This window comes from Lepidochelys olivacea (genome assembly GCF_965140295.1).
Source record: "Lepidochelys olivacea isolate rLepOli2 genome assembly, chromosome: 1".
Classification (NCBI taxonomy): Eukaryota; Metazoa; Chordata; order Testudines; family Cheloniidae; genus Lepidochelys; species Lepidochelys olivacea.
Genome location: NC_140411.1, coordinates 116,248,279 through 116,274,013, shown reverse-complemented (window position 1 = coordinate 116,274,013; position 25,735 = coordinate 116,248,279). Strand labels below are relative to the sequence as shown.

The following is a 25,735-nucleotide window of genomic DNA, read 5'->3' as shown; positions in this document are numbered from 1 at the left end:
TGCAAATTTAAAAGAAAAAAAGATAGGGAAAATAATTTTCTATTTGCCTGTGTTATTTGCCTGACAGGTGACCTACAAAGGGAAAATTGTTTCTACTCCTATTTTCTTCCATAAAAGGCCTGAAAGTTCCCCTCCCATTCTCTCTCACTTGTTTTACTTCACATTAGAAATTCAGAATTACTGATATAATGGCACAGTAAATAAAAACAACAACAGTGAAATCTGAACAAGTGAGGAGGAAATTTTAGTTATTTAAATTTCTTTTTTCTTCTGTTGCTGGCAACTACTGGGGGCAGGTAATCATTCAATAAGGGAGCCAGTTCCCAGATAAGCTGGAACTGAAAGCAGATTAGGAAAAGGTATCTGTACAAGAAGGTGGGGAATGGGGTTAGGGCTTCTCATGTCTGGTACAGCAAGGAGAGGGTGGTGGGGTCCCAGCAATGGTATTGGGACTGACAGCAACCCTCCACCAGGTAGAATGAACAACAAAAGGAGGATGAAGTCTAGTTAAACCACATACCAGGTGTCTTGCCTTTCTGCACTGTGTGTGACAAAAATCTGTTTCTGTGGAAGAAGCCACAACTCACCTCCTTTGACTAAGCTGCAAGAAACCCCTGGTACCACTTCTATGCAACAATCCAGAGAAGGCTTGACCCAAAATTGCTGATATTTCTTAGGTACAGTGAGAAAACAAAATTTTGAAAAAACAGGCAAGTGTTTAGGCTCTCTTAACGTCGTAAGCAAGCAAAATAGGGCACAAACCCAATTTTTTTTTTAAACTTTGCAGTCATCTTGAAATGTTACCAAGGGCTGTTATGATAAATCTAGATTATCTTGATTAATGTATGGCTTCTGTAAAGCTTAGATGAAGATTATTTGGAAAAGGAGCTGAATATTTCCCCAGAAAAGTAAACAGTTGTTGAATTAATTTAACATAATTTTAATTCACTTCAGGCTTCATCAAAAGGAAGGAAAGGATGATTTTAGCACCCAAATTGTCTATATATAATCTTCCAGCAATCACAGTAGTTCAGAAAGACAGGGTGGACACACTTCATTTCAAAACACAGCTGCTTACAAATCACAACAGACCACAAATTCATTATGTTGCAGATCAACAACTGTCACTTCAAACCTGCAGACCCAATACCTAGTGCTTGAGGAGGATACACTAGCACCATCTGGGTAGAATAAATTTACTTTAATAGTATTATAAAATGGTTGATGACTTCAACATTTACTAAAATGCATTAAAAATAGCATATAATTCATCTCTATCTGGAACACTTAGAAGTTTGTATATTTGCCATGCAGGTTCATTTCCTTCTCGTTGCAGTCATATCTGGTGCTTTCAGTCAGATTCAGGCATCTAATATCCCTTTCAGACATTTAATATCCCATGTCGAAATGACATTATATTTTCATTTTATAATTTCATAGGTACATCACGTAAGATTTAGAGAGCACATGGTACTGATCCTAAATTGACATCAACCATATTAAGAAATTTTCCAAAAAAGAAAGCAGCCTACTACCTACCCATCTTCTCAGGAAAAGCATGGGTAAACAAACAGGCCCGGCAGCAAGGAATAGAGTTTAACAGACTTGGGCTCTATTGGACCAGTGTGGTAGTGGAAATGAACTCAGTGAGGAACCCTCTACTGAGACTAAATCGAGTCCTAAATGGACACATCTAGGAGTTGTCAGCTTGAGTATGCTCAACTGATGGGCAAGAGTATGAGCAGAAAGGCGGTCATTAAAGCACCCAGGACCCAAACCATAAAGAACTTCTTAGGTTTAACACACCTTCAATTGCCTCTGGAGTCAAACTGAGAACATGAGCAGACTCCAGAGTACAGTGGGCATATATAGTCACTGTAAACACCTCACCTCCTTGCTTTTCTTTCTGCACTTGCTCCCCAAAGAATTCAATGCCTAGTTGAAGATTTGGGCTCGGATACCCAAAGCAATCCCTATATTGACCTCAGCTGCCTGAAAATACACTTTTTCCTCCGGGACCATGTCCCTTCTTGACCGCTACATTCTACCAACACAATGAAACTGTCAGACAACGGATAGCCTGGTGAGCACAGAAGACCCGACTTTCACAGGAGCTGGACTTACATAATGGAATTCACTTCCACAAATGCTCAGAACTGACTGGAGAGCTCAGGTTTTTCACTTGGCTTTCCCTTTCAGTGATTTCTTCTGCCATGCACAATCAAGCTATTCAGCTATTTCTCCTACAGGCGAGAGAGAAAGACACTATTCTGCCTACTTTAATTCAGAATTGAACGAAACATCCAACCATTTTTCTTAGTTATTCCGTTATCCAATTTTTAAAGACTGCATCTAAAAAGCCCAAGCACAACAATTTGAACTGTCTTGACATAGCAACACACACAAAAACTACATAAAAATTAAGGTTGCAAAATCCCACAAATTGGGAAATGCCTGTGCAGTCTCATGTCAGTCTCACTGTGCAAATGGATTATGAGACTATCTAATTTTTTCAAAGGACCCCATCTCATTCAGTGCGCAGAGTGCATTGCACTCACTTGTTCAGCTATTCAGTATATTATTTCTCCTCAATGTGTGGCTCCATGCCTTATTTACTGTAGACTCTTCAAACTCTGCCCTGAAGATAGAATTATTACTTTCTTCACAGGCTTTTCTAAGGTGCTCATAGCTATCCGAGGGCTGCGCAAACGTTCTTGATCACCAATTTTCACTTCAAAGAAGTGAATTAATTTTCATAGCACCTCTGTGAGATAAGACACTGGTATTATCCCCATTTTGCGGATGGGAAACCAAGGCACAGAGATTAAGGTCAAAAGTATCCATTAATTGTGTGTGTCCAGTCTGTGCACTAAATGAGGAAGAGGCCCTGAGGGAAAAATAGTATGTGGTCATTTAATTAAGGCCGGCATCACAATTACATATGCCCCAGGGAGCAAAACTGTTTGTACAGGGCAACCTTAATTCTGGCATTTTCTAATTTTTGAGTGCTTGACTTTGCAACCTTAATGTTCTTTTAATGTAGAACTCCTCGTGTGGTTTCCTAAGTTTTTCAAAAAGCAAAATGGAAAAACAAATTCCATCCTATGGTATCATATAGACAACCTTCATCAACAGGGTTGAAACCTGGAGATCCACGGCACAGCTCTCTGCCACCTGAGCTAATGGAGTACCTGATATAGTTGTAGGCGGTTATCTTCTATGTGAAGCAGAACCATCGGGGGAGGAGACACTTTGTCAGTGGGTTCCACAGATACTTGCTGACAGCAGAGGAACGGTGACACTCAGGACCTCGAGTGCCATTCCAGGCTCTAGAGGGCAGATTCTTCTCTGCCCATTCTCTCCCAACAATGACCCTTCTGCCCAATCCCCTCCAACCTGTCTGTCCTATTCTCCTCCCCAACCCCTACAAGCTCCTTGCCCCAGTCCTATTCTCTTCACCTAGAGTCTCCAAGTCTCCACTTCTCAGGCTTCCCATCCCAGTCTCCTTGCCCAAACCCTCCAGATTCCAAGTTCTCTTCTATTAATAGACAGCAGATTTAAAACAAACAAAATTGGGTATTTCTTCACTCAATGCACAGCCAACCTGTGGAACTCTTTGCCAGAGGATGTTGTGAAGGCCAAGCCTATAACAGGCTTTAAAAAAAACTAGATAAATTCATGGAGGATAGGATCCACCAATGGCTATTATCCAGGATGGGCAGTGATGGTGTCCCTAGTCTGTTTGCCAGAAGCTGGAAAGGGCGACAGGGGATGGATCACTAGATGGTTGCCCCGTTCTGTTCATTCCCTCTGGGACACCTGGCATTGGCCACTGTTGGAAGATGGCTAGATGGACTTTCATCTTACTCAGTATGGCCGTTTTTATGTTCTGTCCCTCACAGCCTCCTTGGCCAGTCTCCTTACCCAGCCAGTCCCAGTTTCCTCCCCTTCCTATCTTCTCAATTGATCATTCTCTTCCCTTCCATGCCCTCTAGTCACCTCCACATCCATGCTCCCAGTCCCAATCTGCCTTCTTGGGCTCCTCATCTAATCTCAGTGTCCCCACCGCCTTGCCCCAGTTTCTTCGTTCAGCCAGTCCCAGTTCTCTCCCCCAACCCCTGCACCCTGACTCCTTGTCGGATCAGTCTCTCTTCCCTCCTCACTTTCTTTCTCCAGCCCGCACTGGTTCTCAACCCCAGTCTCTTTGCCCATCCAGCACCACCTGTCTCTCCAGGCTCCTTCTCCCAAGCTACTCCATCCTCCCGCACCTCGGCAGGTCTGGATTTTGCCCCCATTGCATTCAAATCAGACACTTTCTCCTCCATGCTGCCTGTGCCCAGCAGGACAGCACAAAGAGGACAGAAGAGACAGGTTCCCTGCTCTCAGTTCAAGTGTCTGGACCTGGATCCACCACAGCCCACAGCAGCGCAGATCTGCAATTTCAGGAAAAGTCCTGCTTATTTACAGGTTGGAGCATGGCCACCACGGACAGAATCTTCAAGAAATGTAGCTGTTAAAATCTACTAAATCTGTACATGCAAACTGATTTTTCAAAGGCTTATAACTCGGCCAGATTTGAGTAGATTTTCACAGGGATGGCCAAAGGCACATCCCTGACATAGAGGCCAAATTTCAGTCTCTATCACAAAGTTACGTTATAACTTCTCAAATAAAAGGTTGCCAGACTTTTTTAAAACTTTTTTCCTAGCCTTGTTCTCAGAAAAGGCAACCATTTTGGTGAAAATTTTCTTTAAAAAAAAAAAAAAAAAAATCAGCTTCAGTCAGAAAGCATGGAGAAGTTTACCAAATGTTAACCATTTGGGCGAACATTATAAGTAACTGAAAACAGGATTTTCCAACAGGAACTGTTGGGAAACCTTAATAAGTGGCATTACCAGTCCCACCTATAAGTGACAAACATACTACATGACTGCTTACATTCCAAGATTCTGAGCCCACTCCCACTGAAGCTAATGAGAGTTTTGCCATGACCAGACAATTTGCCAAGAGGACCAGACAGTATCAGGCCCTGTGCTTTTTTTTTTTCTTTAATGTTATTGGTTTTAATGAGTGCTGCTTATATACTGTGAAGATTTAGAATACATATAATGTATTCTGCAGCCTCAGAATGTGCTGTGGAATTTACCCCTTGCCAAAGAACTATTCTCTAGAAATTAAAATTTTGCTTTAAAGTAAAAGTTACATTTCCAGCCCTTGCTATTGTGAAGATGCAAACCACACAAACTAGTGCACTGATATCTGAGTTTGCAGTCACCTGAAACAACAGCTCTGAGAGCTGCTAACTTTCCCCTTCCTTGTCTATGGGGCATGGACACAAACTTGATGAAATTTTGACCATTATTGTTAGCTATTATACTACTGATTATTTAGCAGAACCATCCTGCTAGGATGCTATCCACAATTTCAAACTGCCTCTAGTGCTTTCTGCAGGGGCCAAAAGCCTCAAATGACATCTACATCCGAGTCACTGATGATTTCCATGGTGCAGCTATGCATTATCCGAAAACTCGAGAATTGAAAATGCAGAGACAGTACAGCATAAAGGTAATTTATTGTCAAAATAAACCGATGCTACTTTACTGGCTGTATTTGTTTTTATATCTAATTCTTTAGAACTTCCTATAAAAAACTGAAATGAAGCAGCTACAGAATTTCCTGCATTATGCACAAGAATCCAAGGATCTTGATGCAAAGCTGAAATCTAGTTTCATGCAGAGTACACTGGGCTTGCAATATAATACTGACAACGGTTGGAAGAGATGTTTGCAATAAGGCTGCAGTATCAGCAATGCACTCTTGTTAGCAGACTTGATTACAAAGATCTAAAGACAAGTACTGCAGGCCTTGGCCATTCTGTCCAAAGTCAAGTCAGTTTCTATCAGCCTGATCCAAAGCTGATTAAAGTCAACTGTAGCCATTCCATTTACTGTCACTGAGCTTTAGAGCGGGCCTTGATAATACAGCCCTCAAACCTTTCTCAACTACAGACAGATAACTATCAAAAGGTATTGGTTTCAGATCACTGGCCTTTTTCTTTGCACAGGCTTTTCTTAACTATTGTTCACTTCTTTATTAAACTTCGCATATACTGAAAAAAGAATACAGAAGAATTTCTGTTCATATGTAAGCTATTACCCATGCTCTGGGAACTTCATTTTTAATAGCGAAAACAAGCCTCTTGTTTTCATTCCACTGAATTTTCTAAAAGGCAAGGAGTTGAGATCAAAATGAACATTAGACAAGTTAAGCATAAGAGCACTACACAGAGATCTGTACTACTCTCCGCTCCCTACCAGAGCGGCAAAAACTTGGACCACGTACTTGCACACGATACAGAATCCGTTTGTTCTAAAACTTCTTAGAATCCACAGGCAAGTTCATCCCTGCCCCGCAGCAAGGGCCACCACAGGGAACCGAAGAATCTAAGGACGGAGCTCACCTCCACCTTGTTTCAATGGCATCTATGGGCCATGACAGCAGCAGAGATGCCCTGGAGCATCAGAATGCCCTGTCATAACATGGCCTCTTCTTCCTGTGATGCACCCTGGAATGTCTTCTATGCTCTCTAGGATTTCCCAGGTTCTTTGGGTCTGGCGTATTCCTTTGTCTGTCTCATGTCTGCTCTATGGCAGTGCAAAAGGGACCACAGGGCATCAAGGAATCTGACCCCACGTTAGACTCTCTCTCCAAGCCTTAGTCGGACAGGTTTTTCCAACACTTTGCACTTTCTAAACCATTGCCCCTCTTCAGAAGAATCCCAATGTCAGAAAATTTCCAGCAGCTGGGAACATGGACAAGCACCCTTCTGAAAAACACATCTTAGAGCCCAGCCAATGTAGTTCCAAGACAGCAGAAACCCTATTAATGAGTCACACCGCCAATCCAGAGCCCAAGGCTATTATCCACATGCTGTCACTGAGCACCTCACCACCACAGGGTGAAAGGAATTAGAGTAGTTGCTCCTGAACCTATGTAGGAGGTATCAAGCTGCACAACAAAATTATAAAAATCTTCTTTTAATTAATCCTGTGACCCTAATTGAGTTTTACACAATTCTAAACCAATGCCTCGTATTTCCACAACATGAGCCCTGATGAAATACTGACTTACCAAAATTCTTTTACGGTCCTTTTCTGATAGAAATTTCACTGGTGGATACTTCTGGGTGAAACTACAGAACATTTCAAAACAGGAAGAAGAAAAACTAAATTAAGATTTATTTAGGTGACTGATGACAACTTTTCCTTCGTGTATCTACTTTGTGAAATCTGTCACAAAAATTAACATTTCATCTCATAGGAGAGAACATCAGGCACTGAAAATTCTCAAAAAGTGTGTTTACTTAGATTTTTAACTTTGTGGCAACATTGCTTTCAAATTGCTATCACCCTCCTAAAGAAAAAAAACTGAGCCGCCACAAGAAACTGTTCTGCATTTAGTAAAAATAAGGTAAAGAGGACTGAATTATCAGTTGCAAATAAAAAAATCTGTGGCCCCTTATTTTCTGCTTTATGGTGCACAGATTCTTTTTTAAAAAGTGTTTCTTTTCTTGCTTGATTTTGCACTAAAACCTTCAGGGTTTGGGCCTATGGACAGCTGGAGAACTGGTGCTGATGATGACATCACAGGAGTCTGAAACCAGAACTGCTGCTGAGTGGCAAGTATTTTCAGATGGTTGGTTTTGAATTTGTTTTTAAATCAAAACTCCTGAAAACCACTTGAGAGACGAAAAAAAGAGTTTTGTTAACTACTCAGCACCCTCAACCTCTCACTCTTTTCTTTTACATTTAATTTATGTAAAATTTAAAACCAGAAAGTCAAGGAAATTGTTTTTAAATTAGGATAGCCTTCACAGAGCTACATAATGTGAGAGTTAAGGATGACTCAGAAGACTACCACTGCTTTGGAGGGGTGTGTGTTACCATTTTTTGCACCCTTAATCCATATACACAAAAGGTAGATGTTCCTGGGGTGGGGGTGTGAGAACTAAAATAAAACACATTAGCCAGCAATTCTCATTTTCTGCAAAACTACTAGGCCTGAAAATAGTAAGCGTACAATTGATGCTCAAGAGCATAAAGAATTACGGACACTGAACTATCACCCCTCAATGATTTTTTTCACTTGTTTGTGTGCTGTATTATGGGAATAACGAGTAAGGTTGTGCTGAGATTCAGTAAAGCAGCATTTTAGTCTTGCCAGTATTTCAGTAACTCAGGTCATTCTTAAGTAAGTGTCATAAAAAGTAACTCAAATATTCATCACCCCTCCTCTCCAGTTAGTTTGCATGCTGCAACACCTCTAGCTCTTGTGAAAACTGCCTTTAAAAAGATTAAAAGTCTAGTGGATGAGATGAATCAGTAGAGCGAATGGAACTGCATATACGCCAAGAATTCTCCTTGAAAGATTACTTTTTCATCCATACACAAACAGAATCCCACTGGATTGCCTCCATGCCCCTGGGTCTGAAGCACCATGCCTCAACTATCTTTCATCCACAACCTTGTCTCAATGGGGATCTCCAAGAGGGAGAGCACAGATGCTGTGTACTTGAATGGCATCATCAACCCTTCATACTGAGAGTGCTTGTGATACTATCTTCAGCTTCCTGTGTGTGGAAACCAGGCAGCAGCAGAAACCTCAAATGTTCCCATGCCTGGAGGTTGGTTGCAGACTCTCCTCACACACATACCACTGGAGAACACCTTGATGGTGAGGTAACAGAACTTCTTTGATCCAAACAGGGGGATCAAATAAGGTGGGGAAAAAAATGGAATCCATTCCTTCCCTGACCACAAGGATGTCTCCATATGTTTGTCCTCAGGTCCTCACTACAGGGAACACAGTTCCGGTTGTCTGGATCCTTTAACTGGACATTTTTATGCTTTGAATTAATTGGTTCTTTTTAGGTTTAACTCTGATTTTCCTGATTTCTAGCGATTGTTTATGATAACTATGCCACTCTGATAATGCTTTAAGTTACTTATATGAACTCTGAAAGTTCACTCCAGATAAATTAATAAAAGTTTCTCAAGGGCTAAGTATTAAAGAATGCCTTCATTTCCTCCTCCGCAGAACCATGAGGATGGGTTACCTTTGGACTGTACAAGATAAGCGCTTTTCACCCACCACAACACTCATAAAACCAGTAGCGAAGAATAAGCTTTAAAGGCTCGCTATTCATCAGCCTCAATTCTCTAACAACTACAGACTCAGAGGGCCCTTGTGTGGCTCTTTACGTCCTTGCAAAGTGAATGTAAAATGCTACCTGATCAAAATTCACCAGGGGATAGCATTTTACACTCGCTTTGACCGAGTGTGAGTAACTACACAGACACAAGAATGGCAAGTCAGGCTCATCTCTTGTGATTTCATAATGCCAAAATCGGGTGTGTGGGGAGGGGTACATGTACGTATTTTCCCCCTCAGTGGCAGGCACACAATGTCATCTGAAATATAACCCATTAACAATATACTGCACACATACTCCAAATGCAAAGTCATTCATGTGTGTCTTCACCAAAGGCTAAATAACCTACTGCCTCTGATGCAAAAAGAAATAGATCTCAATTTGACACATTGCACCAAAATGTAACACTATTAAAAAATTAATACTGATCAAGCCATCACATCACACAGGCCATCCACGAAGGACAGAACAGACAGCAGCTCAAGTCAGGTAGATAAAAAAACCCACTAAAGAAACACTTCTGCTACTGTTAAAAATTAAACAAATACAGTGGAACCCCATTTATCCAATTTAACTGGGACCAAGACCGGATCAGATCATGAGAAATTTGGATAATTAGAAGAATGGGCAAAGAGCTTCAGCCCGAGGCCGACAGCCCGAGTCGTGCCATCCAGGGCCAAAGCGTCAATTACTTATATTCCTTTATGTACACTGATGGTTTGGTTAATACACCGAGCCAGATAATGGAGGCTCAGATAAACAGGGTTCTACTGTACTTAGTTTCATAACAATCAATTGAAGACAAGAGAATGTATAGGACTTTTTTTAAGCCATTAATTCATGACTACAGTTTAATAAAAATAGCAGTAGCAGGTACAGTACCTACTGGTGGCCACGTGTAATCAATGTCTGCATGTTGCCAACAAGGTCACCCTGTTTGATCTGTCAAGTCAGTGCTCATATTAGGATTTAGTAAATGAGGGTCACACATTCTCAACAAAAATTGTAAGTGGCTGGTCAGTAAATCTGGAAGTCAGCTGTAAAATAAAACCGGACATCTGTATTTGAGCATGATATCGTCTGCACCCAAGACAAAGCGTGCAGCATCCTGGAAACTGTGCAGGCATTATGTACACTCAGTTTCAGGAGTGGAACACAGTTTCACTCTTCATCCATGGGAGAGGCACAGTGACAGCCAGCATGTCAGGTGCACTCAAATGCTTACTGACACTGTACAGCCTGTGGGATATGGCATGGGTTCAAAATATGGAATAGGGACAGAATTATCAGCCCTGAGTTCTCTTAAACGAGAAGAGCAGTTCATCCAAACTGATGAATGCTGAAAACGTTCCTAAATTCAGTTCATCTTTTAGTTCTTCATATTTTTACTTAACTGAACCCTTCTTGAGTTAATAGCAGAGATCTGAACAGATTTTATTTTTGTGTTGTTTTTTAATGAAGGCAAAAAACACACGGTCACCTTAGGGCTTTTCATACAGGCTGTTAATCGGTGCTCAGAGTGCTGCTGACATTTACTATTATAGGCCTTAGTCCTACAAATCCCTATGCAAGAGCTTAACTTCACAAACAATGAGTAGTCCCATTAACTTCAAAGAGACCACTCCCAATGCACACAGTTATAATGCTGCAGTGTCTACACGGACACTGCGGCGCCCTAACTACAGCTACATACGCGCTACGCTTCTTGTGGAGGAGAAATTATTATGTTGGTGCAGTTATAAATGCACTTACATCAGCAGGAGAAAGGCTGCAGTGGGTACACTAACATAATTTAGGTCGACATAACCTGCCTTATGTCAACCTACCTGCGTAGTACTGATCAGGCCTCAGTGCTTACTAACAAACAGGAGACGTACAACATTACTGAGCACATAATATTCATGTGAGTTCACTGAAGACCTTGAGACTCATTCAGGACAAAACAAACACAGCTCTGCTGACTGAACCCCAACCCCACAAGAACAGACGTACCTTTTTTCCAGGTCTCTGATTTTCTCTCTTAGTGGTGCAACAGCCTAAAGAAGGAATAAAAGTAATTCTTTAAAGGAAGTTGCAAGAATTTACATCTCAGAAAAAAGAAAAACAATGCCTACGCAGACTATTATAAGAGTAACAGTAGGGGTGGCAATCTTACACCTCATCTAAATAAATTCATTTAAGAAACCAAGATCAGAACAACTTATATTTAGAGAGTTTTGTGCCAATGGATCCAAAGCATATTACAAAAAAAGGAAGAACCTGCTATAAATACAGGAAATTACTTCACCTACCACTGACATGCAGCACATGCAGAGTAGCTGTTTAAAAAGTATGTAGCAACAGTAAACAACAGTTTAGGACAACACATGAAATATTCAACTTAAGTTGTTGGGGAAGTTTAGGCAGCCAGAATATAGTTAAACGTACTAGAATATAGCCATCACACCAAGACTAACACCTCTAGCTCTTGTGAAAACTGCCTTTAAAGACTAAAAGTTGTCAGGGCCTCTGTTTTAAAGAGACAATGACACATTACAAAAAATCGAGTTCTAAACACATTTCTTCAACAGGCTTGTTACAACCACCCTGGATTATTAAAGGGAAAGAAATTTAAAAATGCAGTTTATCTACTAATATCTATGCTCTTTGTTTAACTCTCTTCATTTCTCTGAACTTGGACAGTGATAAATAAATGAAATTAGTTTCACTTCCAGATTCTTTATCATGTAATGCCAGGCTTGAGTTTTAAACAAGGAAGATGAAGTCTGAACATACTTTTTGGTTTTAGGCTTTATAAATGCTTTTTACAAAATTTAAATTTAGGGCCAAATATAAGTTGACAGCATCTCTTTAGGATCACCTGCATTGTGTCACTAGCACCACAGTGCCCTTTAACAAACTCTGGATTTACTTTAAAAAATATTGACAGATTCGATTTTGACAACTGAAAGCCTCCAGGAATGGAAATGAACCGTGCTTTGTGTTATTCCCCCCTATGTACTGTAATTTGGGCTTATTAATTCAGTAACTCATGCTGAGTAGTACTTCAACAAGCAGTCCCATTGATTCCAATGGAGAAAGGAATTACACAATGTGAATTAAGGCAGCATAATTAGGGGCTAGGTACTTTCAGCAAGCTCCAGAGAATTTTTATTTCTCAGGAATTTTACAGTAACTTTTGCATGTTGGGTATTCACAGATTTGTACATCTTAACTTTTTTTTTAAAAAGAAGTTAAAAACAGCATTTCCAAATCCATAAAACCTATTGCAGTTGTACCCAAAATGAAAAAACACAAGACATTAAGAGCCTGTTCCAATGCCTACTGAAGTCAATGAAAAGACCAAGTGAATTTAATAGGCTTCAAATCACGTCTAAAGTAACAGTGGATATATAAAAAGAAAAGGAGTACTTGTGGCACCTTCGAGACTAACCAATTTATTTATTTAGTCTCTAAGGTGCCACAAGTACTCCTTTTCTTTTTGCGAATACAGACTAACATGGCTGTTACTCTGAAACCAGTGGATATATAGTTCTCTTGAGATACGAGAAATCTGGTAAATCAAACACACTATTGATTGCCTCACCTAAAAATGAATAGTCAGTCATAGAACAGCGTCTATATATGCTACTAAACTTTCATTTTATGAATTGGAAACCTAGTACAAATGTATTAGGTTTTTCAGTTGTGCTCATCAGCATAGTATTTCATCGCTAAAATATAACTGGTTAATCTGCATAAGAGTTAAGAACAAAGCAATGCACATAGGTGGAAATTTTCAAATAGTAAATGCTTGTTAAAAGTTAAATACACTTAACTTTTTGGAGGGGTGACAGAGAAAGGAGTTAGTACAGCAGTCCTAAAACTTGGTAACAAAGGCTCAATTCCCAGCATGACTGGGATAGTTAGGAAGATACTGTGGCAAACAGGATTGGATCTTTCGAATTATAATCTTCTGAGAGAGATTTAGGGAAAACAGAAGGAAGCCACTGATTAGCTGTTTGGGTCCACTCTAATGAAGAATGAGACCTAATGCTGAGGATTACATTAGTGGGAGAATAATAAAGTAAAATATTCTAGTTAGAAAGAAAATTAATTTTAAAAAAGGTCGAAATAAAGAGGATATTAACCACTTAATAAACTAACCTCCTCTATCTTACTTTCAACCTTCTGATCCCCATTGTCTTGGATAGACCTGTTGAAGAAAAAGAGCCATTAAACAGATCAACTAAGTGCCATTTCCAATGTGTTCTTAATTTTTTAAAAATTTCCTTTAAAAAGTTTATTACTCCAGAATATGTTCTCTAGAGCTACACAAACAGAGCAAATGACCACCATAGCCAGATCCAATGCTTACTGAAGTCAACTGGAACCTTTCCATTAACTCTAATGGCCTTTAAATCAGGTCCAAAGTTAGCAGTCTTGATCAACATGGTAGATTCAACATTGTATTCAAAATTCAATACAATATAAGAAGATAACCTAGTCACTCATCACAGGGTCACCTTCCCCAAAAGTATTTTTGTAGTGCAATTCTACTAGGAAACGTGACTAAAATGGCTTGGAAGGGGTCTGTATTTATTGTCTCAATGACTCCATATCAAGTGTACAAATATAATATATTTTTCCAACTGCTGAATTTGCGAACTCAATCTAGGATCAGAGAGTTAAGATAGGTTCTTCATTTCCCACCTATAATAAAGATTTTACAGACCAAATAATGTCTTCAGCAGAACCTGTGAAATTCCAGTGCAGTTAGTGGGGTGATACAAAAGTGTAACTGACTGGAAAATGGTAAACAGTTCTGCAGTTTAAGGCAGCTTTGAATTTTTTTAAAAGCAAAATCAGCACACTGAAGACTGTTTTAAGTAACCACTCTATGGACAAAAACATACTTAAGCAAAGGTTGCTTAGTAAAGGTGGAGCCATGCTAATATATTTGGGGATACTTCAGGGTAGCCTCTTAAGACAAGAAGGTGCAGAATAAAGCTGGTCTCTTGTACAGGTTTCATTGTAATCTAATTTAGTGTTTAAATGTATATAACATCTCAGGTGATTAGAGATGTTTTTCCTCTGAGCAAGCCACTTAGCATACGCATTCTTGTGACTAAGGGCTTGCCTACTCTTAAAAGACTGCAGCTGCACCACTGTAGCGCTTCAGTGAAGATGGTACCTAAGCCAACAGAAGGGCTTCCCCTGTCAGCATAGCCACTCTACCTACCCAAGAGGCGGTACCTATGCTGATGGGAGAAGTCCTCCCATCAACTCAAAGCTATGTATACCAGGAGTAAGGTCGGTATAACTGCATCGCTCAGGTGTATGGATTTTCCATATCCTGAGCAACACAGTTATACCAACATAATTTGCTAGTGTAGCCCAAGCCTACGTGATTTCACTTAAGTTTGCATGAGTTCTTGTTTCAACTTAATTTTCGTTTCAGACAGCTTATGGAACGATTCAACATGATTTACAGTGGTAAGTTTTTGCATACTAGAGGTTTCAGGGGCAGCCAATGCAAAATCGAGTTCTTTCAAGTAAAACAGAGCTCCTTTACTTGGGACCTGCCTTCATTACACCTCGAGAAACAGAAGGCCGTTTGTTAAGTAGACACACACACATACTACCACAGTGTTAGAAATCAGAACAACAATTCTCCTCACATCATTCTGTAAAAAATCTTACTAAGTCAGTCAGTCCAGCATGCCTCACTCAGGCAAAACTCCTACTGACTTCAGTAGTTTTGCCTCAGGAAGGAGTGCAGTATTGAGTAGAACCATTCAGGTTCTAGAGACTCTTTTCACAAAAGACAGCCACTTACTGTACCAGCAGCAGCAAAAACTGACTTATAGGTTAACATGCAGCATTAGAATATTATTCAGGAGTAACACTAACTCACAATAGTTACTGTATTAGATATTTTCCTGAAAATAGATAATGCACACAACTTTGAACGTGCATCTGTGGAACAGAGAATCTTCTCCTTTGTGGTAAGTGATTAAGGAAAAACTTAACAGAAAATACAACATATTAAAAGGTTCTTAAAGTAATCTCAAAAGTCAAATCTGTTGTAGTGTGTTCACATTCTGTAGTTTTGAGCACTGGCCAATTGCAGCTTTATGTTAAGTGAGTTTTCCCCTCCTTAACTTACCAATTTAGTTACAGAGGGCTGGTCTGAGCACTCTACTTCCATGGAGTGAAGCTACACGGATGGTCTCTCCCCTAAAGGTTCATCTCCTTTCCCTTACAACTCTATGGGGATATTCCCACATAAGATCATGCTTTCTCAATTAAAATTAGTTTCCTTGGGTTGCTGCACAGGGAACCCTCGCTGATTCATAGATATTTAGATTCAAGGCAGGCTTTGAGGGAGTGGCGGCAGGAATCTTCTACACATCTCAGGGTATGCCTTCACCACAGAATTAGCCCGAATAGAGTGTCCCCACCATAAAGCCCTACCTGTGTCAGACCCGTGTGGCTAGGTCCCCAATGGTGCTGTAGTAGCCTATGAGCTGGGATGGGTTTCTGGTGGGTTATCCCATTATTCTTAATGGTCCACTAAACTGGGCCACTCTGTGAATTCATTCACAGGATGCATCTCCCCTACCCCTAACATGGAGCTGCTGTCTGTGGTAGTGACATGAGAATAATACTTAATGTAAATAACTTCCAAGAGAAGCTACTCATTATTAATGCAAATAGCTCTGAAGGCATAAGCAAACAGCGTTTGAGAGCAAGAACTTTTAATGGGAAGGTCATTAAGCAATTCAGCTAGCAAACCACAAAGTGATTTGTACTGCATTTACTCGGATAGCGCCTCTGTTCAAATGCTGTGGAAAATGCAGCAGAAATGAAGCAGGCACATGCAGGGTTAAAATGCTGATCCAATGTATTTGACTTACAGATGAAGCAGGCACATGCAGGGTTAAAATGCTGAGCCAATATACTTAACTTACAGTTCAGTAAAAGGGAGCACACAGACAAGGAAGCACAGGTCAGGTGAAACTGTGGGAAAGCACTGGAGGACTAACAGCAACTGGGCTTGCTTAACCTGCAGTCTCATTGCAAAATAGGTAGGTTGCCAGCCTGGCTGAAAAAAACCTAAGCTAAAGCCTAAACCCTCAGATGTGTCTGCTAGCCTAGTCTTAAAGCACACTCAAGCCTTGGACAGAGGTTTTTCCTTGTGTGAACAGAAGATGCATTACAGCCAAAAGTTCATCTAACTCTGCAGTTAAGGCAAAGCTTAAGGGTTAAGGAGGTACAAATCCTTTACTGGTTATCTTGGAATGTCCTTCCACTCCAGTGGAATGAGGAGGAGGAAACTCAGCATGTCTTGTCCCCTGCCAGTGAGGATGTTCACAGCCCTATAGTACTTCTCTGATGCTGAAGGCGTTTTTATTACATGAATGGTGGATTCTACATCTACCATTGTTAAGAGCTGATATTTCAACAACTTTGTGAGCAGCTTTTTCTGATTTCTTCCTATTGTTGCATGATGGGATGGTAGCGGAAATAACCTCGTTTCAAATAAAGATACTCGGACAAAATAAAGTATTACCTCATGTTGATAAAGTTGCCCCATACAGCTAAAAAAAAAGAAAAAAAAAACATTATAGTGCCATTTAACAAACTATTACTTATTTCTCAATTTTATGTCATCCTAATAAGAAGAAATTTAAAACTAACTTATCTATTCTAAAAACAAGTCACTTTATATATGCCAAGTGATCAGAATTCTTTGTACAAGTCAAACAAAACCGATGAAGTTAGATGAGGCTTTTTCCTGTGCTACAAAAGGGAAAAATTTTGAATCATGCATGTCAAATAAACAAAAAGCATGCAGTATATCAGATTGAGAGATACTCCAAACAGATATATCTGTAGTTATCTGAAAAGATGATCAGCTAATATACTCCCCTTCTATATATCAATCCCACACACATCACAGAATAGAGTAAACCATATCAGCAGTAACTGAATTACGATTTGCCAAAGTGGATATTATATAATGCTTTATTCATTAAAGAAACTGGACAACGTGCTGTGAGCAAGAAAGGGGTCCTATGGACCCCAGCCTGAAGGGTTGGGTGGTGTGCAGTGAATGCGGCCGTTGGCCATTGCTGAACATCAAAGACAAAGACTGAACAGCTAGCTTCCTTATTTACAGCAGTATTCAACCCGGGCACTGGATGAGGAAAGGATCCTGCATTAAAACCAGCACATGATCACTTAAAGACTATTGTGGGGAGAAGACTGATTCATCACAAGTGGCATTTCTTAATTCCGAATGCTTTCCTTGGCAACTTTAACCCTCTTTTTATTTATATACATATATACACACATATATAAATGAGAAAGAGTGTTGTAAAGCAATCTCTTTTTGGATATAAGTCACAATACAATGCAGAACAGTGAACAAACAGATGTCAGCTTTTCCATTTCTATAGTGAGATACAGAGATATGGAATATCAGTCTGGTGAAACTATTCACTATTGAAATTGGTTTTTTGAACCTGTTCAGTGCTTATGTGATTATATTAAGAGTGTCAGGTCCCTTGTATTTTCTTAATTCTTCTGCCTAGGAAAGGGAGTGTGAGATAAACTGAGAGAAGAGAAATCCCCCAATTATTAAGAAGATTGCACTAGCAATTTTAGTTTTTTTTGGGACCACTGAACATGAAGGGCAAGTTCCTTAATAAGCAACACACAGAATCTAATAAAGTCTAAATCTCTCCAGAAGTCCTTGCACAACAAGCCTCAGGGTGAGCACACAAATTCCTTCATTCTTGGGGTTGGGGAGGGGGGGAGAAAAGTCTTGTTCAGTTATGGTATTAGCATATGCCTCTCAGTACAAAAAGTTTCTGCAGTGACCTCAATTGCCTGTAGGCTGCTTTAGTCCTGGAGTGGTGGTTAATGAATTAGTCTGCCAAATAAAGGACACTCAAGTAGAACAGCCTAGCCTCAGGCTTGTATGTAATTCCTTAGGACTCTTATTTGTTTCTTTACAGCACCCAAGTGTGCGAAGGGTGTTTTACAGAGAAGTATAGAAGACAAAGCTTACAACATTCACAATGCTTTAAGCACAGCGTTTCCCGCATGCGGACACCAGGGGCTTTTCTTGTGGCCACAGCCCCCTCGGCAGTGGTGTGGGAAGTGGCTAAGCAGTGGTTCCTTCCCCAGGGCCACCAGCAGGGGTTGAACAATGACGCCCTCTGGAGAGACAAATGCTGGAGGAGCAGGCAGTTAGTGAGTTCCCCACCTTCCTAGGGATGTAGGGTCTGGCTCCAGCCCTGAGGTGGCAGGCAGCAGGCTCTGGCCACAGGGCTACAAACCCCAGCTGCGGGGCTCACCCCCACATCGCCCCGGCCCCTGCTGCCTTTGCCGGCCCGTTATGCATTCCTCCCCAGACCTCACATCCCCTCCCACTGACCTCCCTATGCAACACTTAATTTGTCCCTGGGCTCACTTTTCACAGCAGCAGACTTACTAGCTAGCAAGTCTTTTTAAAAAAGCAACCAAAAAACAAAAGAAAACAACAACAAAAAAGACAAGAACCTGCAAAGCACCTTATTTGTGTTTCTATTCTGCTACTGTCCAGTAAACAATAGAGACAACTGTACATTATTTTTATTGAGTCTGCAAAAAGATTCAATAAATTACAATGATTTGCAAATATGTGCATATTTATATGTATGCGCATATTTATTTTTTTCCTAAAGTTAATTATTTGAGTAAAAATTGCCAACGCAGCCACCAGCAAGAGTTGGTGGCCGCACTCTGAGGCCACCAAAAATTTTGTTATGAGAACCCCTGATTTAAGGCCTTCCACAGTGATCCACAAGTGGAGACAAAATAAAAAAGGCGTGAGGGCAATACTATAATGCAGTTGAGTGCGCACCATTGAAGCTCTGATAGGGAAAAATCAAGTGAATCCTTTTTGCAGGAAATACTGCACAAGTGAGTTTTTAATAGGAGAGATTTTAAATTAGGACAATGTGATGGACTATGAAATAAGCTCCAGGATAGCATTTTGGGCACGATGTCAGCATAGATAACTGCACAGGAGCAGGTGTGGGAAAGGAAATGAAGGGGCTATAAAGGCTGGTATTATCTACAGGGTGATGGGATTGGGGGAAAGCAAAAGTAAGAGAAAGGGTCAGAGGAAAGGCTGGCAAAGCTTCACGAATGATGTTGAAGGAGAGAACAAAGAGGTTTTGGACTACCTCCAAAATCTCAGGACTTTCTGTGGTGCCACAACCAAAGGCATTACAAAACTATAAATAGAATAAGGAAGGAAGGAAGACTATGTCTTCACTGAAAGAATAGATGCACTTTTACATTGTGATCACTAGAAGTCCACATTGAGTTAGCTGAGAAAAGGTACTCTAGTTTTTACCTTGACTAGCTATATCAAGGTAGACCCCAGGTGAGAGGTAGGAGGGGCTTAGGGTTGACTTTGACTAAAACTACTTGGGGTCTTATCTTCAATGGAATTTTATAGATAGCCATCTCAATATAAAATATATATATATTTTTTTTCAGTGAAGACTACAGCCAGAGCCAGGCAGGCTACAGAGAGAAATTTCATGAATTCTTGAGGCACACATTGTCAAAATCCACTTATAATAGAACTCTGTAGATCAGGAAAATGCCCTATATAATTTATCAATTTGTTTTCAAGTGGCAGAGAGAAACTGAGGTGGCTTGATGAGGAAGGTAGTCAGCTGCAAGGGAAATGTCAAGCTTTTCACTTCCCGCTGTAGAGAGGTATTCACTGGAGCTACAGTAAGAAACCAACTTTTTAAATGAGGCCATATAAAAATATTGCATGACAACTGACCTAGAAGTAGGATTGTGAATGGAGGGTACATCTACACAGCAATTAAACCACCATGGTTGGCCCAGATCAGTTGACTCAGGCTCACAGAGCTTGGGCTGTAAAATTGCCATGTAAACGTTTGGGCTTAAGCCTTGCAGCCTGAGCCCAGTGAGCCCAAGTCGGTTGGCCAGGGCCTGGTGCGGCCATGCCACAGGTCTTTTATTCCAATGTAGATGTACCCTTAGTGTCCAGAACAAACAGGAAGAGGAAGAACTTCAAATAACTCCACTTTTCTCTCTGCAAAATGCACCATGCTGTGATGTCACAGCTACCAACAAATCCACAGCTATGCAGGTAAATGGCTTTTTTATTACGTTTACGGGAAAGGTTTCAAAAGCTCTTGTATTAGAAAAAAAATTAAAGGCCTCAATTATGGATACACAGTAGCAACTCCATACTTAAGGTTGCACTAAGTTACTCCACAACAATCTCCCTTGCACGCAGAGAAACAATACACAAAATTCCTTGAACTGGACCGAACACAAAAACTTAACTATGACTTTGTGTTTTCCCACTTATAAAATATTCTCTTTAGCCAATGTACATCTGCACATAGTACATGCCTCAATGCTGCTGAGGTGAGAGTTGAGGTTTTGCATTATGGCGCAGATTAGAGTGGATTTTGTCCGTATTGTATTTCTTTGTATGTACAAAGGAGCTTCTGGTGGAGGTGCAGAGAACTACCTGTGAAATGGATTAGTGTCACTAACCCAGTTTAACTGCTGCACATTACAGTTCCCTTAACTGGACATTGTATTGCTATTAAGGGTTTGCAAGGCAGGTTTTGCATTTAAGCAAACTGTTGATCAGGGTTTGCTGGTGGGGACTGTATTAGGGTTATATTAAGGCATCTGGTTCTGTGAGAAGGTGGGGACTGGAAAGTTTTGGCAGTTGGAAGGTTTGGGGGCAGAGGTGTCTAATGATAGTACAACCAAACAAATAAATTCTTGTTTAATTCAAATGTGGCCTTTGATGCAGGGCCCAGAAAAGAGAACCACAAGACTTCACAACAGCTGAACTAGTTGGCTCATGTTTTGGAAATAGGGTGAGGCAAGAGAGGACAGCCAAATATCCAACAGACCTAATAGACTCATCCCAATACCTTAGAAGGTATGCAGAGATCATATTGCCTTCTAAAACTAGCGTAACTAAAGCCCACAAAATGTGAACTGAATGAAAGATCTAACGATTACCTCACACACACCCTTCCAAGGAGGAGTGACAGAAGAAGGCAAGAGGTTAAAAACATCTGGTTGGCATGTAGGATTCAGGGTTAGAGGAATCAGTCTGACAAAGCCTCTTACACCTGTCCCTGAAGGGCAGTTAACCACCTCTATGAAATGGCTTGTTCTGCTTTCAACTGAGCAGAACAAGAGTTGTAAATGACTTCTTGATCACTGCCAGGAAAGGTCCACAGCTAAGCCCAGAAGAGATCCCCATCTAAATTTACCAGACTTGAGCTTCCATTAGTGAGCTCCCCCCACCCTCCCAGATGAACAATTAAATATTTACACAAACACCTTTCACAGTGTGAAGTAGTGTACTAATGCCAGTGGAATAGTACATTATGGTAAACTAAGTCTATTGGTCTCCTTACTCTCTGAAAGTGTGAACTCTGGGCTATTATTTTTATAGACAGATTATCCGTTAATCCCATAGGCTTGAAACAAATTCACAGTTTGGCATCTTATTCATGCCATTATTCTAACCAACTGATTTCGGAGAAAGAAAAAAAAAAATCAGATCTCCAGACTACACAATGAGCAAAATGAATTCACTCTGCACATTCCTTCCCAATCCCACATGCTTTTCATAAGGAAAAAAATGAGGCACATATACCCCTTTGGTATGGAGTCTGCATAACACTAAATAACACTAAATAACTGAATCCTACATCCACACAAATGGCTGAATCCTGTTTATCTTTGTAAGTTGTGAGGACAGTTCACCTTCCTAAAGGCAAGTTTATTTGTTACTAGAAATGAAAAAGAAACAGTACATTCACATTCTCAGTAAGGACTTTGTTGTGTGTATGCACTTTTTCAGGTGCTGTACCCAACATGCAGTAAGAGATACAGTTTTCATTTTGAGAATCAAAGTCCATCTCAGGTCCAAAAAAAAAAAAAAAAAACTCTCTTCATTTGCAGTTAATGGTAAATGTTACATATTACATCAAAATCACTTCTCTCCCTCCATGTTGCCAAGTGTCATGCCAGCTCACAGGAGACATACTAGAGCTGGTCAAAAAGCAATACATTTTTGTAAAAGTTGATGTGGTGGTTTTGTTTTTGTTTTTTGGCTGCTGCTGGCCAAAATTTCACAGTCTTGAAAAATTTCAGACAATTCTACCGGTCACACACTCACGAATTAGATTCCCTCACCCACCAGTGCTGCAGACAGACAACAGGAATTCCCTAGCAGTTCCTCTTTCCAGGTGCTTTTTTTTTTCTTTTTGGCAAGGGGAGAAGTGGGGAGGGGGCTGCTGAAGTGCATTAATCAAAGGCAGCCAGGCTGTGTCTCTTCATATTCAATGCTTCCCCTTTTGGACTCCAGGAGGACACAATATAGCAGGTGGTGGAAGCCAGGTGTGCAGAGAACACTGCAGAGGTGGGAGGGAGGGCGTGGCAGGATAGAAGGTACAGGCTACTGGGAGATGACAGGGGCTGAAAGGCAGATGACAGAAGGGTCAGAGGCAGACTGAAGTGAAAAGCTGCCTTAGGCTCACCTAGCTTCTCTCATAACTTCTCTCCAGTCTCCTTCCACCAACCCCTAAGCTCCAACCAGGTTTCTGGTCATGCCTGCTCCTCAGTCCTTCTTCCTTATGGTCAACCTGGCCCCTCTCAGCTGATCCTATGTCCTCCACCATCCTCACCTGCATGTGAGATCAGGTTCATCTCTCTCACCACTGTCCCCACTATTCACTGATTTGTTCTCACCATCAAGAAGTGTCTCACACTGAGCAGTATAGAACTTGGCAGCCAAAAACATGAATTGCTCCCCATTCAGCTGCAGAACAGGAAACATGCAGGAGAGAAAGGCACTGGCAGCTGCGAAAAGAACTGAAGCTAGTAAAATTTCTTATATTATATATGACCCAAGATCAGCAGTAGGTAGGAAGGAGGCTGAGTACAGCAACATGGGTAAGAGCAGGGATCTCAAACTCAAATCACCACGAGGGCCATGTGAGGACTAGTACATTGGCCCGTGGGCCACATCAGACACCCCTCTGCCTGCTGCTCCCAGCCCTGCCCCCACTCCACCCCTTCCCTGGGAGTGGCTGGGTCATTTCACATATTGAATGTTAAGTATCCCCTCACACCTTCTTGTCAACTGTCTAAATGGGCCATCTTAATTATCACTACAAAAGTTTTTTTCTCCTGCAGATAATAGCTCACCTTATTAATTAGCCTCTTACAGTTTGCATGGCAACTTCCACCTTCTCTGTATGTGTATATATCTTCTTACTATATGTTCCATTCTATGCATCCAATGAAGTGGGCTGTAGCCCACGAAAGCTTATGCTCTAATAAATTTGTTAGTCTCTAAGGTGCCACAAGTCCTCCTCGTTCTTTTTGCAGTACCTCTGTGACCTATGATGGTATAGCTACACTGCAGTAGACCACTGTGATTCCCAGCACAGGTAGACAGACTTGCACTAGCTCAGCTCAAGCTAGGACACTAAAAATAGGACACTGCAGCACCGGCAGTGGCTTGAGTTAGTCACCTGAGCTATAGGCACCAGCTTCCTCAGGGTCCGGGGGGTGCTCAATCCCCTGCTTCGCCCCAGGCCCAGCCCCCACCCAACCGCTTCCCCCAAGCCTTCACCCCCCCCAGCCCCTTCCCGCCCAGTTTCACCCCCTCCCCTGAGCATGACCCCTCCCCGCTCCTCCCCCTTCCTCCCAGAGCCTCCTGCATGCCACGAAACAGCTGACTGCGGTGGGCAGGAGGTGCTGGGAGGGAGGAAATGATCGGTGGGCAGGAGGCACTGGAGGGGAGGGGGGGAGCTGGATGCCAGTGGGTGCTAAGCACCTGCTAATTTTTTTCTGTGGGTGCTCCAGCCCAGAATATTCCTGTGGTAGTCACATCAGTGCCAAATAGAGAGGTAATATAATCTCCTTACTCTTAATCGATATTCCCCTATTTATACATCCTTTTGGGCCACAACGTTGCATTTGGAGCTCAAGTTCAGCTGATCATACGTCCTTACCTCCTAATTACAGCATAAACTTTAAAATGGGAAACCACATGCTTCCAATTGTTTGTGCCAAAGCATATGCAAACCACTTATACCAGATGGGTTAGAGAATTTACATTCCTCCACCCTATATTGCAGGGGCAGGCAAACTTTTTGGCCTGAGAGTCACATCAGGGTTCCAAAACTGTATGGAGGGTCGGGTAGGGAAGGCTGTGCCTCCCCAAACAGTTTGGCCCTCGCCCCCTATCTGCCCCCTTCAGAACCACCGACCCATCCAATCCCCAGCTCCTTGTCCCCCAACTGCCCCGACCGCTATCCACACCCCCACTCCTAACTGTCTCCCAGGACCTCCTGCCCCTTATCCAACCCCCTCATCCCCCCTACTCCCTTACCATGCCACTCAGAGCAGCAGGAGCTCATAGCCACACCGCCTAGCCGGAACCAGCCATGCAGCCCGGCAGAGCACTGGTGGCGCAGCAAGCTGAGACTGCAGGGGAGGGGTGACAGCAGGGCAGGGGCCGGAGGCTAGCCTCCCAGGCTGGGAGCTCAAGAGCCAGGCAGGATGGTCCGCGGGCCATAGTTTGCCCACCTCTGCTATATTGTCACACAACACAATTATCCCAGAGCTAGTCATCACATAGCAAAAAGGAGGTAGCACTAATTCCCAATCTCCAAGTTACACCAGGAAGACACCTTTGCACGTCTTTTCTCTGCTGTATTACATATTCCTCTGCCTTCAGCCCTTATTGTTTTTTTTACAAACATCACATGGAAAAGTTAGCAACCATGTATACTTCTACATGCTCCCATGCAACTGTATTTGGGAGATCAACTCTGGAATTAAAGAGAAGGTTGATATACTGAAAAATGTAAGGTAACTTGTATAAGAAGGGATGCTTATGTATAAATGCTTATTATTTTGTCTTGTGATATTATAGTTAGCAATATCATTTAAGGACTGATGTGATCGGACTCTCATCACAAGATGTATCTCTCTCCAACTCTCCCTGACAATCTTTCTCCTCCCCCATCAATTCTTTCCTCGCTTATGTTTTCCTTTTTGCATGTTCATCCCCCCTTTTTTGGTACCATTTCTTTCCATTTAACCCCTTTTTGCTATGTACTATAACCTACTGCAAGCAGGTTATAGTACCTTATCAGCTACCAACAATTACAGCCCTGAGCTTTAAATACTCATGTTCTTGTTTACAGACCTTCACACTTTCCAAGTTGAAAAAACATTTACTTTCATCCCAAAGAATACAGTACATTTCACAATCATGAAGCCACCCCCTGGAACATTTCAAACATACACACTTTCAGACACTTAGGTTCTCTTAACTATGATATTTTAATTTGGATTTTTTGTTGTTGTTTTCAGTACTGTAGGCATTGCATGCACACTGGCACCATTTTGACTATCTAGAAGTTATTTGCTGGGCCTAATCTGCCT

General features: G+C 41.4%; 1 protein-coding gene across 3 annotated transcripts in view; it reads right to left on the bottom strand.

The window, feature by feature from the left end:
* Positions 1 to 25,735, bottom strand: part of UXS1 (UDP-glucuronate decarboxylase 1) — a 244,680-nt gene that overhangs the window by 54,409 nt on the left and 164,536 nt on the right. For 2 of the 3 annotated variants that reach the window (XM_084641852.1, XM_084641850.1), the window contains exons 2-5: positions 16,767 to 16,794; positions 13,358 to 13,406; positions 11,204 to 11,247; positions 7,132 to 7,192 (exon numbers count right to left, since the gene is read on the bottom strand). In XM_084641852.1, coding sequence (XP_084497978.1) covers positions 7,132 to 7,192; positions 11,204 to 11,247; positions 13,358 to 13,406; positions 16,767 to 16,771 — 159 coding nt within the window. In that variant the 5' untranslated portion in view covers positions 16,772 to 16,794. The remainder of the gene's footprint in view (positions 1 to 7,131; positions 7,193 to 11,203; positions 11,248 to 13,357; positions 13,407 to 16,766; positions 16,795 to 25,735) is intronic. The other variant, XM_084641851.1, reaches the window with a different exon arrangement.